Raw genomic sequence first — 17066 nt, forward strand, 5'->3', positions numbered from 1 at the left:
TGAGTTATTTGTGCAGTAGGATGAGTGCCTTAGTTGTGTAACTGCAAAAATCTGAGCATTGCAGCGTAGTGGAGTAATTCAGTTTCTTCTGCTCTTTGCCATGGTTTGGTCATGTGTCAGGAGGGTCGTGGTCCTTTAACAAGTTACCTCCCATCTTCTGAGATGACATGCGTCTCTGGATGTGCTCCTGTTGTCCCCCAGTTTCCAGAGAGCAGAAGCCGAAGCAGATACGTTTGACAGGTTAACCTAGACATCCTTCTTGTGGTTTTTGGGATGGCCTAAGAGTGTGCACACTGGTGCGACGGTGGTTCTGTTGCTGGATGATAACTTGCCAAGTCAGCGAAACTTGATGGGTTTCTAGTGTACACCTGAGCACACCACCCCTCCTTTGTCCTTGCTGAGCGTGGCGAAAGAGGCACACACTGGTGACAAAATATGAGCATTGGGACCTGCTCTTGAATGTCAGCATGGAGCAAAACTTTTAATTTTGAATCAAAGTCACAAAAGGTAACGTTTTCCTCTTCTCTGCCCAAGTGCAAAGCCCTGAAACTTGTACTGGCTGAAAAAGTAGAAAATGGGATGGAAGACAGTGTTGCTCAGAGAGCAAAGCTGTAGCTAGGAGAACAAGCAGCTTCAAAGTATGAAGCAGGGCTGCACAGCCACTCTACAAAGTGTGATGTTTGCCCAAGGAAATAAGGTGTTGGGTCCTAAAGTGTAGCATGCAGCCTGCTACTGAGATGTGTGCTCATCCCAGCACTGCTACTTCCTCCAGTGTCAGCTCTTAAATGGAAACCAGTGCAGGGTTTTAAGCTGTGGGCTTACTCTAAAAATGATTAGGTTGTCAGAGAGGAGAAACTCTCTGCGTGTTTGGAGTTGCTGCAGTCTTGGGTATCTGTTAAGTCAGCCCCGTGCTGCTGGGGGAGCTGGTGGAGGATGGACAGGTATGCTTTGCCTACATAACTGCAAAGGGATGGGAAATATTTCTGGGACAGTGGCTCGCTGCATGCCCTGCCGGGCTGGGGATGAGAGGTGCAGGGTGTGTGTATGTGCGAGGTAAATCACTGCGAGTGGGCTGGTGGTCTTTCAGCTCTCCATACTCCATTTCTCAAATCCTAGCCACATCTGAGGGTGTTTGTCCAGGTCTGCTAAGTGTTCAGCAGTAGCTGGCTGATCTCCTCGGGGTGACACTGCCAGTGCTGCAGGCAGTCTCTGCTTATCGTCAGCGTGCCCTACCTTCATCTATCTTTTGGGAGCTGACCCAATGGGACAGAGCTCCAGCGATGCGGGGAGAGGGGAGGTGGCTGTGGTTATCACTCCTCTATTGGCCCCACAGGAGGAACCGGTGTAGGATCCATCTGCAACCCAAATCAGCAAAAAGCACATTCACACCGTGCTTCCCCACGGCGCGCTGCAAGAAATAATAGGCATGCATACATTTGCAGCACCAAAGTGAGGGGGCTGCGCTCCCAGCTGCCACTAGCAGTTGTGGGAGCGGCGTGCAGAGTCCCCCAACCTGCTCCAGAAATCGTGCTCCTGCCACCGGCTTGCCTAGCCCAGCAGGCAACTCTGTTCCTTCAGGAGTAGGTGAAAGCGCCACAGCTCATAAATCAAAGCTTTCCCCAGCAAGAGAACATTTCTCTGCACGTTTCCACAGCCCTGCGATACGGAGAGGGTTGCTCCGTGACAGCCTTTGATCCCAAACATTTGCGAGGAGCTGATCTTACAAACACGGCTGTGACTCAGACTCTGTGGCAGCATCCAGTTCCCGTAAGGCAGAACCCAGCCACGTTCTGCACAGGGAAGATTTATTCTGTTTGAATTTCACGGGACTGATGATTTGTGTCACTCCTGAGCCTTGGCAAAGCGCCTTTCCCTGGGAAGCAGGTCCTGGACAAGTTTGCAGTGTTTAGTTTTATTCAGGCAGCACGAGTTACTGATGAGTGGAGAACTCGTACTTGCCCCAGAGGTGGGGAAGGCTATCTTCCTCTCATGATGAAAAGCAGTTCAGAAAATGTTATTCCATTTTTCTTTTTTCTGAACAAAATGCACATTTGGGTTGAATTTAGAAATCTGCATCTTCTACAGATGAGACTTAAACTGAGAGATGAGGAGGAGGGTTGGCCTAACAGAGCATTGTATATATTTCTGACTCTTTCACAAGAAAATGGGACAAATCATTCAATTTTTGTTGCTTCTGCCTTGAAAAACAAGATCATGTACCCCTGTAGGAGTGTTGAGGAGATAAAATCCACTTCAAAGTGAGTTCCTTGGATTCTGCAGAGACATGAGGTACGTTGGGTATTTGGCTGGAGTGGTTTGAGGCATTAAGGCATTGCAGCCCTTTAACACCTGCACAACCCAGCCACCCTTGTGCTGCTTTTGAGTAGTGTGGGATCCCCGAGTCAGACATCGCACACCGTGCCCTGCCAAACACATGCTTTCTGTCCACGTCTACATGAATGTGCTTAGCATCTGAGAAGGGAAAGTTACTGTGAAGGACTCCATCCTATCCCTGTCATGTTAAAGAGAAAAACTGCCAGGATCTCCTTTTCAGCGGAAACGTGCTGAAACTTGTGTCTCTGACCGTAATGGGAAACCCCTGCAAACAGCTGGACCCCTCCTTGAGTGCCTTGGGAACTCTGAGAAGCTCCTAAAGGAATGTGACCTTGTTTGTAACTCTTTTAATAAACCCTCCACTTTGCTGCCAGCTTGTGCAGAGACAATACGCAGAGCATAGGGAGGTCTCTGGGGAAAGGGTTATTTGCAAGCAACAAGCCATTAATATCCAGCGAGCCCTCTGCCCCTTTATCATGCTGTTTGCAGCTGCCTCTGCCTGCATCTCTGACTTGTTTATACCAAGGGAAGCTGATTTAAAAATGGACTTTTCCTACTTGTATCTGAGTGCAAGGTAATGATCTAATTAGGAAACTAAAGAGGAAGAACTCGGATGTAAAACAATTACCCTTCTTATGATTTAGTGGAGCAATATCCTTCATCATGTTCAGTGCACCTGACATGTCCACATGTATTTTTATAGTAACTAGCCCCCGAACCACAGGGAATAAGACGGACGTGCCCAGCTCACCTCTAACATCAGGATCCAGGTCTCCTTCTCACAGACCCTGTCTTTCTCCATCAGCTGTACAAAGAGCCCACAGCAATCTCACTCTCATCTGGGTAGCAGGAATCTGGGCTTGGTTTCTGACTTGACACAAGATTGCAGGAACTGTAGCTCCAAAGCCCAACTTAAGGTTGTGGTGTGTGGGTTAAACTGAGTAGTCTGCTGAGAAATTAAATGTCTTTGTCACCTAACATGCAGGTTCTCTCCTGTGCCTCCGTAGAGAGAAAATGGATGTGTTTACAAAGCCCTGAGGAAACTCAGATGGAAGTGGCTCTCTCAAACTCACTGGATCTGATAAGGAAAGAGCAGAGAAATGATTTCAGTGAATAAGCCTGTGCTTTAGGTGCTCATTCCCTGGCATTTTTCATTTTAATGCAGTGACAGAAGGTGATTCAACCCAGTTTGTTTTGATTTCCTCCTCTTAAGGCAGATGTATATATGACTTGCACCGGAGCTTTCACAGAACATCTTATAAATATTTATTACACCATATAAATAATAGATCCTTCTAGTTTGTTTATCTGTGATCAGATCTAGCCTGTAAGTATGAAATACATACAATAAAAAAATCATTTTAATCCAAGGTACATTATATTCTTGCCAACACTAGAGCTAGTTTTAAGAGACTACTGCCCCTCCAGCCATGCATTTTTGTCTCTCTTCCTCTTTACCAAGACATATTCCACCCTGTATTTCTGTCAGTACAAGTCCGTGGCTGTGCTCTAAACTAGGTCTTAAGTGAAATACTTAAAAATAAAAGACCTCCAAGCTGTGGAGGTGAGGTGATGAGGAATCGAGACCACTGGCACTGATGGGGGAGGCAGCGGGGGATCGGCATGGCAGAAGACTGGGGTATCTACGGAAATCTGTGCTGATCAGGTAATGCCATGTAACTCAGCTATCCTTTAGCAGATCTGGGTGTTTGTGGCTGAAATGCTCTTGGGCTATGGCCTTTCACCATGCAGGAGATGACACGGCTGGAACGCTGGCTTTGTGGGATGAGCAGCACATGTGGGAGGGAATTGGACTCCGGCTTTCTTTCCTAAGGTGCCCGCCAGGCTTCCAGAGGGTGCCTTCACATAGGTGGGACTCCCTCTATGTATGTTTGATTTATATTCAGGGCAGAAACTGCTTAATTATGTGTACAGTTGATGATTAAGAACATGTTTTTAGAGGCGAATCTGTTTGTATGTAATAAAACCCACAAGTACCCAAATTTGAAGACTAAATAAATATCAGTTGCTGTTTAATTCACATATAATACCCAATTAAATCTAAAATGAAATAAAAATCCCATTTAGAATGCAATGTTAAAGTGAGACAAAGCCTGCTTTCAGAGACTTATTTTTCATTTTTTAGATAGTTTGAGTGTTTCACTTCTTGTTTCAAAACACCAGGAGGTAATTAAAATCACTTTACAACTGTTTCTAAAAAACTCAAACTATTGTTGGATTCCATAGTCATAAAAATTATTTATATGGAGTTGTTTTTTATTTGCACACAATTACTATTTAAAAATAAAATAAAAAGAAAAATAAAGCCATTCGAATTTGCTTCTGGGCAAGATCCTTCTCAAAGCCAAAGTTCAACTGGGTTTTAAAAAAATGTTTACAGTGGAGTATATGACCCCATGCAATGATTGTAAATAACAATTCTGAAAGTTGTAATTTAAATAGCACTAGCAGGCTCTGTGTTGATATTCATATGATATTTGGGGAATTAAAGTGGGTGTTTCTAACACCTTCAGGATGATAAACTTACTTAGTAACCAATCTTACAAAAGACGTCTGTTGCCCTAGCATTAGCTAAAAGCAAATTCAGAATATACTCCTAAAAATAAAAGGGAAGAACTTCGGAGATATAAATCTGTAACATTTCGATGTATTTCCATGGAGTTACTCTGCATGAAAACCAGTGTAACTTGTTCAGAACTGATGAAGTTCCTTTTACAATAATTCAGATGTCAGTCAAGAATATGACAAAATTACCATGATGGTGAATGCTGAGCCTGAGAAACAAAGGTAATGCGAAACCTGTGAGGCTGCAGGCATGCCGTGCTTTATTTTAGGAAGCAAGGGCAAGAAATGACTTGCAGATTGTGTCAGCTGGGTAGTCTTTTAAAAAAGATGGGCCAGTCCCACAGCTTCCGAAGTTTAGATCTTGCTTCAGCATAGATGTAGGCACTTTTTGAAGTGTGCCCATGTTCAGGAAAATTGTTGGGCAGTAGTGAATAGGAAGGACAGATAAACTGAGGGTCTTCACAGAGCAGTAGCTGCACTGTATACACCGACCCTATCTTCTACTGGCTGAAGCAGGAGCTGTTAGCTTCTTTGCTTTGTATCTTGAATGCCTTATGGCCCACAATCAACCGTTTTCTGCTGCAAATTAAATAATAAAATTTTACTGTCGTTGCCAGACCCAAACTTCTTTGTTCTCTGAGACTTCTTGGAGCCAAGTTTGTTGCTGTCCTCAGATTCTCACTGTAACTCCCAAACCTGCAAAACGTTATTAATTTGCTCAACTTCACACACTCTGAGTCAGTCTCTGCAAAACTGGAGCCTCACATGTTTTATATGAGTGCTGGTTCCAGCTACAAAGGTGATAAGATGATTTGAGATCACTTTAATAAACCAAATGCTTCTAAATGTAATAACGGCATCTGTAATTAAGCCTGCAATGGATCTTTCAGTTGCAGTCTCTAGATGTAATTAAAGTTATTTTTTTTAAAGATAATTTCTCTTTTCTGGCCTATTGCTCAAGTTTCCAAAGTTTTATGAAGTGTGTGGTGAGTAATTTTTCTCTCTCTTTCATTAAAACGTATTTTTTATTGTAAAAACGGCCTTGTTAGCACATCCTTCTAAGGTTTGGATGTAGATCTTTTTAGCCAGCTGTTTTCAGTGACATTGTGCAAGACAGATATTATATCCAGCTGCACCAATGTGAATTTCCCTACTACTATTTGTAATAACGATGATGGCAATGTATATCAGAAACCCAGCTCAATGTGCTACCAAAGTACCAAATACCACAGGAACAGAAATGAAATAAAAAGTCCCTGAAACTTATAGAAGCTCACAGAAGAGGAGATGTCAGGCTGGGCTTGAAGCTGTTGAGGAGGTAGACTCTTCTTGGCCTCGGTGTGGACCATGAGATGCTGGAGCATCTCTCTGACTCTGCTCTGTACCACATCAGATGGTGCTCAGACATCCCTGGGCAGCAGGAACCTGGGAAGCCAGAGCTAATATGTGGGCCAAAACCCTTGCGTTACTTCCCCAGCAATCCTGTCCACAAACCCTCTTCCACATTCCAGTGCCCTATCCAGCAAAAATGATCTTGAGCCCCTGCTTACAGCTCAGAAATGCTTTTAACCATCTCTTCCAACAAATTGTTCCCTTTTATTTCCTACTTGAAGAGGGTTTTCTTGTGTTTGGAACAGATTTACTGTCCATGTTTTTTGAAACCTATTGTTCTGGCTTCCAAAACAACAGCCTTTCCATTGTTTTGAATCTCCACTTCCTGAGCTTTCCTCTTTAGACATCTACTTCTGCATCTTTTCTCCTTAAGGGCAGTCTTTTGTTTCTACTGGTCTTCACATTGGTTGGTCTTAAGGTCTCGTATCTGTGGCTTGGTTTTCTCCCTGTTTTCCCGCATTCCCTTTGTTTCTAAATCTAACTCACTTCTTGTGTCCTTTATAGAGGAATGTATGCCTCTATACAGAGAAATTCAGTTTATCTTTGTTGCCCCCGTCTGAAACTGTGCAACAGTGCCTCACTGATACAAATCAGCCACCCGGACTGCTTATTGTAGAGGGAAATGGGACAAAGTCCATCTTTATTTACCATTTTTCTGCACTGGGTTTAAAAAGAACATCAAACTTAATGGGCATGGGCTAAGCTGAAAATGCCTGGGAGTTGATATACAGCACGTGGTGCGGGCTGGCTCATCAGTACTCCATGAAGACGACCAACTGAATGAGGCAGTTCTGAGTTGTTCCTTGGTTTTCCAGGAAGGAGTCTAGGCAGCAGCCTCACCTGCAACACTGGAGTTACTTTCCTCCTACTTACATCCTTCTTTCCCGTCTACTGAAGTTTGTTTTCTCTTTTGGCAGATAAGTGTGTAACCACAGTGCTGATTCAGACCTCTGTCAGTATTTTTTTGCAGGAATCAGATTTCTCTCTTTAGTTATTTGACCTCCACGTCTTCCATCTTTCATTCTGTCCTCCCTGCTTCAGAGCTCTCAGCACGTAACTTTTCCTGCTTTATCCTTTAGCAAGAAATCTTACTGCATGTTTCAGAGAGAAATCACGTCCTTTGCCTGGGAGGCGTTTCCTCCTAGAGCTGTCACTTGCTTGTGAATGACTTCCCTCAAGGGAATATATGCCTTAGCTCATTCCTTTCACCTGCTCCTCAAAAGGCAGTGAGGACAGCTAGGGTTCTGCTGACCATTTTAATTCCAGTTGTAGGTCTGCTCCTGAGGCAGCCAAAGCATCACTGAGCCCGTGTGCGCTTCAGAATTCGTCTCTTGATCAGGCACCACTAGTGATGTTCCAGTTCCTCATCACTTCGCATGCACTCCTGGAAATAGTATCTTGGGCTGTGATTCTCTTTCTGAAGCCTTCATTTATAGCTAGTCATTTGGTCCTTCTGATACTTCAAGATCTTATACTGTGTTTTGTTTATTGAAAAAGTAGAATGAGTGCTCCAATTTTTGTGCTAAATTCACCGACTCAGGGAATGCTTCCTCTGACAAGTGGGTAGAGGTTTCTTCTCAGGCTCAATTCTTCTTTTTTTCAAGTGCACACACGTGATTCTTATGTGAAGTGAGGGCATAAAGGGCCAATATGCAATCAGGGCTATCAAGATCACTGACATAAAGCTGATATGATGCTCAGGTGAAAGAGTAATTATTGCAGCAAGCAGCGAGAGATTGAAAATGTTGTGCTAGCCCATGATCCTCAGGTCTGTGAAGAATTATTTACTCTTTATTCTGACAGAAGGGTCAATGGAGGCGTGTTCCATTCCCTGCTGCCTTTCTAGGCCCTTGGGCAGCCTGTGGGAAAAACCCACTGCCTTACAGCCTTACAGCATGCTAATTTATTAGCACATTCAGGTGTACACGGTCCTGCTTGCTCTGGAAAGCTTGCTTCATCAGCTCAGGAGCCTGCCTTTGCAGGCTGCACATGGATGTAGCTGATCAGTCTGATCATGAGATTAACAAATGCACAGATGTTCTTGGGCATCTGGCACGTGCCCAGCTTCGGTGCACAATTAGTCACACGTCTCAAAACAAGGTGTCTACATCTGGGGATCCATCTGTGATGACTGCTGCCTTGGAAGAGGTCCTGATCTCCACCGGAGCATCTAAGAGTTACCATAGTGCAAAAATTAAACTGTTTGGAAACATTCTTTCGAACCCAGATAGGTTTTGCAATCAAAAGCAGCAACGTATGGCTTGGCTTTCAGATTTGGATGTGTCACCCTTGTTGGAGAAAAACAAGTAACAGTGAGTAACCAAAGTAACGGATGTGATTAATAGGCATTGGCTCCAATTTGTTTTTGTCACCAGGAAGAGGTAATAAAGAAATACTCATGCTGGGAAGCAGCCTTAAACCGACTAAAACCCATTCATTGTGGTGAGCTTGATGATATGGACATTACATCACCGAGATTGATTCTAGTATTAAAGCCAGTGCTGTGTGCAAGCTGCAGCTGGTAAAATCCTCCAGCATGGCTTTGGTGCCATCTGATTTGGGTTTTACCCTGTCAGATGTTGGGCTGATAAAGACAGTAGATGAGGGAGTAATATCAGCCTAGCAGTCCTGGAATACTAAATTGAACCGGTAAGATGAATTGCCTATCGAGGGCTTAGACTAACAGTTGTGAAATGAAGCTGCCCAGCAGTGTGCTTTTGTGGAGCAATGCTGTGAAAGGGAATTCACTTCGACCTCGCAGCAGTAGCGAGGCTGGAGGGATGTGCAACTTTTAGAAAGTGGGGCCAGGAGTAGAGAGGATAAAGTGAGCTGATCCCACTGTCCCCCAGACACAAACTTTGGTCTGAAATACCAGATGCCAAAAGCACAGCTGATATCTTTAAACACTTTCACATGTGGAAGTTTCACTGTAGCCAGGAATTGTATTTCTTCTTAGGCAGTGTACTGGAGCAATCCAAGACTAATGAAAGCAGAGGGTAACTCTGGTCCAACCTGTGTAAGTGGGTTCTGTATCATCTGTGGGGCCTTAAAGTAGTTTTATTGCTATGCTGTGGGATTTGAGCTTTGTGGGCTTTAAAAGGTTCTTGGCAGGGACCTTGCTCTGCTTAGCAGTACTTACTTCAGACTTACTGTTATGGTGTTGGCATCTGTGAGTGTCCTTTGCTGTGTCTCTGACACATGGGATCAGGATAGTATTTAGTATAACACACACAGTTTGCACTTAGCAAACAAGCAGGAAAAGAAAGGAAATGTTGCCCTAAATGAGCATGCCATCAAGTGCAATGAGAGCGCCACTTCTGAAGGTCTGGAAAACATGAATTGGGACCGTGGCCCAACTCTGCTCTACCACACTGCTGGGCTTGGCTTCCCTGCATCTTTTTGAGAGGCTAACTGCTTCATTTATGGATAAGAGAATCTCCATTTTATTCCCTCTCTGGGCTCTGGGAATAGGTAATTGGAGGTGAAGCCTTCTGACCTGGAATCACCTCCTGAAAAGGTACCAATATACCTGAAGATCTCACTTCAACCCAGCTCCCTAAGGACTTGTTTACATTCAGAAGTTAAGTTACCTACATGCATGTCAAAACAGCTAACACGAGTGATGCTGAGTGTTTTTATACCCCTGAGACATGGGGAGGGAGGTGGGGTAGGGGGTGGTGGTGGGGGTGTAAAAGAAAAGACCAGGTTTTCACTTCTAGAGCTGTGGATGACATGGTGGTGACTGTGATTTATGAGGATGCTGTAGCCTCGTCTACCATTCAGCCATCTCTCAGATGTATTATTGACATCTTCTGTGCTAGTTAGTGAGGGAATAAAGTTTCTAGAATATGGCATTTTGGCTTCCAACTGAATGACCTCCTTATCACAAATCGTTTGAAGTGTATGAGGGAGATGGTCCCATTTGGAGGTTATGATGATGCTGTCACATTTTTCAGTACAATGTGTTATGTGAAGGACAGACAAGTTGACAGGTCAAAATAAAAGAGGGGAGACCAAGCTAATTTCAGTATAGGTATAATTCTCTCTCAGAATACTGCTGGCTGCTTGCTCTGTTGTTTCTGGAAATCACAAGACTTTTGTGCTTAAAAGTTGTATGCAGGGAAAATTCTCTGCTGTGACCAAAGGGAAGTTTTCAAAGTGAATACTTTGTCAATTTTTGTGCTGTAGCTGTAGGTTTTTTTTTTTTTTTTTTTTTTTTTTTTTTTGTGAGTAGTGGAGGAAGAGAACAGTATTTGGATTTACCATGCAGGAGCCTGGTGTTGTCAGTGGGGTTTAGCTGGCTCTTGTAGCCTGTGTTCATGAGATGACTTTTTGACATTCCTGCACTCACCAGATTTTGGTGCTCATTAGGATTTGGAGGTCAGTGCCAACAATGAAGACCTGACTAGATCGTGGCTGTTTGCTCCAAGAGTCAAGAAAATGAAGTTCTACCAGAAACCTCCACAATGCTCTGTTGAAGTCCAACTGGTAGCCAGTTACAAGAAGTCAATAATAACCACACACAGCCCAATATTGCTTAAGATGTTCAGTAATGGCTTGGATCATGGGACAGAGTTTGTGGGTGGTACCAAATTGGATGGCAATTGTTACAGCAAGTGGTAGGGACCTCAGAGGGAAAAACCTTGTGAAACCTTGTGAAGTTAAGAAAAGGCAAATTGCACCTGAATAACCCTCTTCAACAGTGCAGGCTGGGGGCCAGCTGGGTAGAAAGTAGCTCTGCAGAAAAAAAAGACCAAAGACCAGGGCGTCCTGGAGGGCAACAAGCTGAGTGTGAGTTGGGTGAGGTCTTGTGGCAACAGTGGCTAAATGGATACTGAACTGTATTAGTAAGAACATGGCAAACACATCAAGTAGAGGGTTTATTCATTCTATTTGGCCCTCCAGTACTCCACTTATCTGGAGTACTGGAGTGTGCAGTTTGGGGCTCCCCAGATAAAGAGAGATGTTGAAAAACTGCAGTGAATCTAGCAAAGAGCGAGTAAGATAGTCAGGGGGCAGGAGCACACAGAATATGTGGAAACGCTGAAAGACCTCAGTTTCTTCAGTCTCAGGAAGAGAAAGCTCAGGCAGGGATGTCATTGCTGGTTTTTCTACTCCCTAATAGTTGGCTATATAGAAGACTTTTTGGAAATGCATAGGAAAAAAACAATGAAAAAAAAGAAAAAGAAAAAAAAAAGCGATCAACACAAGTTACAGCAATGGAAATCTGATTAGATATAAGGAAAAAATTCTTCACCTGGCTATTGGTTTAGCCCTGGAACAGGTGCCCAGGGAAGTTGGGCAATATTCATCTGCAGAGATTTTCAAAACTTGCCTGGGCAAATTATTGAGTAACCTGATGTAACTTCAAAGCTGTCCCTGCTTTGAGCAGGAGGTTGGACTGGATAAGGCCCAGATATTGCTTCCAACTAAATTGTTGTATGGTTTATGTGCTACAGTCCTAACAGGTGATGTTTGTACTGGGTATATATTCAATATTAAGGTTTCTATAAAGTCCGTAAAAAAGAGGCTTTTTAAATCTTGGTTCCCTACTTCCTATGTTAGGGAATTTAGTCCTCATCTGTAACTGAACCATGTAGAGTCTCCTTTGCTTTCTGCTCATTTTGGCTAATGCAGGTTGAGCTGGAGCAGTCTGGCAATCGAAGAGTCAAACATTACATTACTGATGGTTAAGTGAATAGGATGGCTGGTCTGTGCCGTAAGAAGCTGGCTGTCTAGGGTCTACCTGTGTGCTGGTAAACTAGCAGTGCCAGGGCCTGGACACTGGAAATACATCCTCTGTTCTGTTAAGTTGTAGCATGGTCCATGCCATAGTTAGTTGCCTTGGCCCAACCAACACTCTCCTAGGCAATACAGAAGACGGTTTGCGATTGTATATAGGACAGAGTCAATTCCCACTGTGTTTTACCACCCTGTTTTGGAAGGTAAGAGTATTTAATAACATCGATGTGGGTTGTTCCAACACAGTTGGCCTCAGGGCTGGGGAATGGGCCAGGGTAGGTTTCCATTTAAGAGCAAACACGTTAGCCAAACAGTGTAGGCTGGACCTCGTCACTGTTAAAATACAAATAGGAATTGCAATGTCAGGACCTGCTCTGGCAGATGGAGCTACATGGCTCTCTGCTTGGATATTATAGCTCAGGCAACATCTGCATTGGTAGGTGGGGCTGGGGAAGGGGCTGGTGATCACTAGTGATGGCTAGAAAAACCAGTGATGTTAGCATGAGGGCATATGGCAGATAAAGCTACTAACAGCATTTTCAGTGTTCTAAATCTACAGATCTGGCACCTGAAGAGTCAGTCCAGCTTGTTATGGTGGAAGGCAGAGTCTGTAACTTGTAACAGCTCATTCGCACAGGAGGAGAACCCAAAGTCTGACCATTTCTGGTGATGGATGCAAAAGACTTGTCATGCCCCTCGCAGGACCAGTTATAGGAGCTGCATGGGTAATTCTCCAGCCTCCCACGGAGGTGGTGTGCTCCTGTGCTGGGGGTGAGGCCCCTGTGCAGACAGCCCTGTGGAGTGCGTGAGAACAATAACATAAAAAAAAGAACAAGCACCCTCCGTGGAATCCTATGCAGTGCTTAGATTTGATGAGTTTCTCTAACTGGACATTTGACAAAAGACAATATAGCAGGATTGCTGCATGCCAGATGTTTCCAGTGGAATTTCTGACACTCGATGGATCAAAAATCCCCTAAGGAAGTTTGGGTGTTTCAGTATGAAAATGCTCACACGGGGCCCTGTTCTTTTGTCATTTGCAGCATGTGAAATAAAAAGCTGCCTTTCATTTGAGAAAAAAGACATGTTGCCCTCTGGGCTTAGTTTTCTGTGGCCTTCCCGTGTCTGTCATTACTTCGTTGTTGTGCTGCTGTATTGGGATATTGTGACAAGGTTTTGGTAGGGGTCTGCAGGGCTGGACTCTGCAAGCAGAGCCCAGCAGCTGCCCCATGTCAGATCAGAGCCAGCTCCAGCTGGCTCCAAAAGGGACCTGCCGCTGGCCAGCGCTGAGCCATGAGCAACGCTGGTTGGCTCTCTGGGAGAACAGATTTAAGAAAGGGAAAAAAACTTCTGTGCAACAGCAGCTGGGAGAGAGGGGTGAGAAAATGTGAGAGAAGCAGCCCTGCAGACCCCAGGTCAGTGCAGAAGGAAGGCAGGAGGTGCTCCAGGCAGGCAGCACAAGTTCCCCTGCGGCCTGTGGAGAGGCCCCTGGTGGAGCAGGCTGTCCCCCTGCAGCCCACGGGTCCCACACGGAGCAGATCTCCACGCTGCAGCCCGTGGAGGAGCCCCCGGTGGAGCAGGTGGATGTGGCCTGGAGGAGGCTGCGGCCCATGGAGAGCCCCCGCAGGAGCAGGCCCCGGGCCGGAGCTGCAGCCCGTGGAGAGGAGCCCACGCAGGAGCAGGGGGTCTGGGGGGAGCTGCCGCCCGTGGGGGCCCCGTGCTGGAGCAGTTTGCTCCTGGGGGATGGACCCCGTGGTACGGAGCCGTGTGGGAGCAGTTCTTGAAGAGCTGCTGCCTGTGGGCAGCCCCCGCAGGCTCAGTTCGGGAAGGACGGCATCCCGTGGGAGGGACCCCACGGGGAGCAGGGGCAGAGAGGGACCGTGAAGGAGCGGCGGAGACAAAGCGTCAGGGACTGAGCACAGCCCCCATTCCCTGAGCCACACATAGGGAGGAGGTGGAAGAGGGTGGATGGGGGGGACATGGTTTTAGTTTGCTGTTAGTTCTCACTGCTCTAGTGAGACAATTTAGTGGGCAATAAATTACATTAATCTCCTTTATGCTGAGTCTTTTTTGCCCATGATGGTGTGTGATCTCCCTGTCCTTATCTCAACCTACAAGCATTTTTTTGCATTGTATTTTCTCCTCCTGTTCTTTTGAGGAGGGGGAGTGAGAGAGCAGTGTGGTGGTGCTCAGCTGCCCATCCGTGTGAAACCACCGCACTGCTTTCTAGCATTCGATACCTTTTAGGGTCCCTTTTTCCTCTCCCTGCCTCCTGATTAGTGACCAAATGGGATTGTATTATTTTCTCTGTACATTTTTCTGTTGCTTTTGGCAACGGCTGATGTTGAAGAAGTATCGCCTTGTCAAATTCCCATGGTGGCTGGCCTGCTTGGACAGAGAAAGCAAACTATCAAGTTTAGCACCAAAACGTTGGAGAGCATGTCTGTACAAATCCTCCGTGTCTTACATGAGAAAACAGTAGCTAACAATCTGCTATAAGATAGTACTTGAGTAAATATTTACATATGGAGCTTTGCATATTCTAAAGACCTGATCTGACAAACATTTATTCTTGCATTGAATAAACAAAATTAACAGAATATTTCTACTCGCATGGTGGATGGTAAAACTGTAATTATTTGACCTCACAGTAACCCTCCTTATGCTTGGAAATACAGCATCTGCCAACAGTAGACAGGGACGCTAACCACCTCTGTCTGCAGAAGGAGGGGCGGAGGTGGTGACTGAAGACTTGAGACAGCTCTCTTGGACATAACGTAGGCTAAAAAAGCCTACAAACAAGCAAAACGTGGAAAAAATTCTACTTACACAAATCAAACTGGGGTTTTACCCTTCCCTGAACAAGATCATTTCCTTACGCTCACGAGGTGGAAATTTGCTAATAATTTTGCATGTTGCTATGATCAGTTGCATTATCAGCTAAATAAATCTACATGAATTCCATATGAATATTGTAAATGTTATAGCCACATACTTTCTGTTCCTATGACAGTCTCTTAGTTTATGGGGAAGCTTGTAGCGTGTCTGGATAAATGCATTGGAATGAAGCTCCTGAGATCTCAGACTTTTTCCATGCTCTGCACTGACCTGCTGTTAGTCTCTTCATGTTCGGAGTCATTTTCTGAAACAGTCATTTTCTATGGCTCTGTTTCTCCACCTGTGAAAATGAGGATGACGATGCCTCTCTTAGAGTCTTTTAAGAACTTTATAAAACAAATGCTGGGTAAAGAGGAATTATTTTTATTTTGGATAGGCTTTTCCCTTTGAAGACACGTAATCTTTTATTTACAGCCTTCCTTCTGCTCTATGAGGAAAAGTTTTGACGCTATTCTTTTTGGTAATTCCCTTTCAATTTACAATCAATTAGATGTGTTTGAGAGTCAGGTACAGCTTTTCATGTGAACACAAAGGTTTTAAAATACTGTCGGAGAGCTCATTGGTATGCGCTCTCACAGTCTACATCTGGTAAATTTTTTCTTAGGGCATTTATTATGTGGATGGGTGAATATTCAAAAATAGATATCCTTTTTCCCTTGTAGAGTGTCAGTCGGCTACCGCTCTCCAACTCATGATCAAGCGCTGTCATGGGAAAAGAAGTTGTAGCATATATGCCAGCACCTATGAATTTGGAGATCCTTGTTACCCTGGCATCCGAAAGCATCTCAATGTCATCTACACTTGTGGTGAGTTGCAAAAAAGCTCTTACTTTAACTCTCATTGGGGTACGTGTTTAATGAACAGTAGTGTGCGGAAAATGACAAGAGTTGTAATTGTGCATAAAAAGTGGTTGAGCTTCCAGTTGGCTGATGGCTATTTTCATTTGGTCAACAAGGGAAAACCCTGTGGGTCACTTGAGTTTAATTCTGCCTCTTTTTCTACTTACTGGCTTGACAGAAAAAGCAGAAAATATGGAAATTATTATTATTTTTTTTAACCCATTCAACACTGTCCCTGCAAGGCAGCACAGTCTGTCAGTGGCATCAACCTATTCACTGGGTGCTTAAATCCCAAATGTTAGCATCCTGCTGTTTATTTCCCTGCAGCAAAGTTGTGGTTATCAGTAGGATCCTTTCTACTTGGTTCTGTACTTCATTTTGTACCAAAGAATAAGACAATCACTTGTCCATACTCTTCCAGGACATTGGAAGAAAATTGCATGCAAAATCTCCAGGTGAACATAGCAATATTTTCCTAATAAAAAGCTGTTATCTGAAAAAAAAAAAAATGTCCTAAGTTGGGATCATAAGTCATACTGTTGAGCAGATACTGTACTCCTAACTGACTAGTCATCTTTGCAACAGAGAAGAAAAATCTTCCTCTCTGAGCTATGTGGTATGAAAACAAGATCAAGTCTGTCTTCTTCCAGCGAAAAAATTTTGGTCATTTGTAGCTGATATATTTGAAAATACTTGCTTAAGGGTTTTGTTTGTATAGTCGTTGCTAGGATCAGCTCTGTCTCTCTATCTGTTACTTTCTACATCCACCTGGAAGAGAAATTCTGGTGCTATTTTGAATCTGCTAAGTAGATGGCTGAACCATCTGATGTGCTGGCCGTGTCATCAGACAACAACAGATCTGTGGGTCAATCTCCAGCAGCATGCCAAACAGCAGCATGCCAAATCTACTATATGATTTTTGAGATGGAGTCACTATAGAATTTGTATAATTGCTATAACGTGGCTGATGCATAGCATGTTGAAGAGCAGAGAGAGAGATTTGGGAGCACGAAGCTCTGGGCTCCTGCCTGGCTGTTGTTTCATTTGGCAGGAGTAGCAGGAATGTGTTTTTTTTCTCTTCACTTCTTTGTTTTTGTTTGAAATGATTTAGCAAGAAATAGCAAGAATATCTATCAAAGCCTTGTGAATTTTCTAGCCAGGAAGGTGATATTGTTATGCCAGTTTTATTATACAAAGACTGGAGAGAAGCTCATGCTCATGGGGATATGACAGAAACCAAGGCAACACAGCAAAACAGGAGCTCCATAATTCAAA

General features: G+C 44.2%; 1 protein-coding gene across 10 annotated transcripts in view; it reads left to right on the top strand.

Moving 5' to 3' along the window:
• The window catches only part of EVA1A (eva-1 homolog A, regulator of programmed cell death), a 204712-nt gene that overhangs the window by 87961 nt on the left and 99685 nt on the right, over nt 1-17066 (top strand). For all 10 annotated transcript variants that reach the window (XM_080584931.1, XM_080584926.1, XM_080584930.1 and 7 more), the window contains one exon: nt 15615-15758. In XM_080584931.1, coding sequence (XP_080441057.1) covers nt 15615-15758 — 144 coding nt within the window. The remainder of the gene's footprint in view (nt 1-15614; nt 15759-17066) is intronic.

This window comes from Anser brachyrhynchus, assembly GCF_964034855.1.
Source record: "Anser brachyrhynchus genome assembly, chromosome: 3".
Lineage (NCBI taxonomy): Eukaryota > Metazoa > Chordata > Aves > Anseriformes > Anatidae > Anser > Anser brachyrhynchus.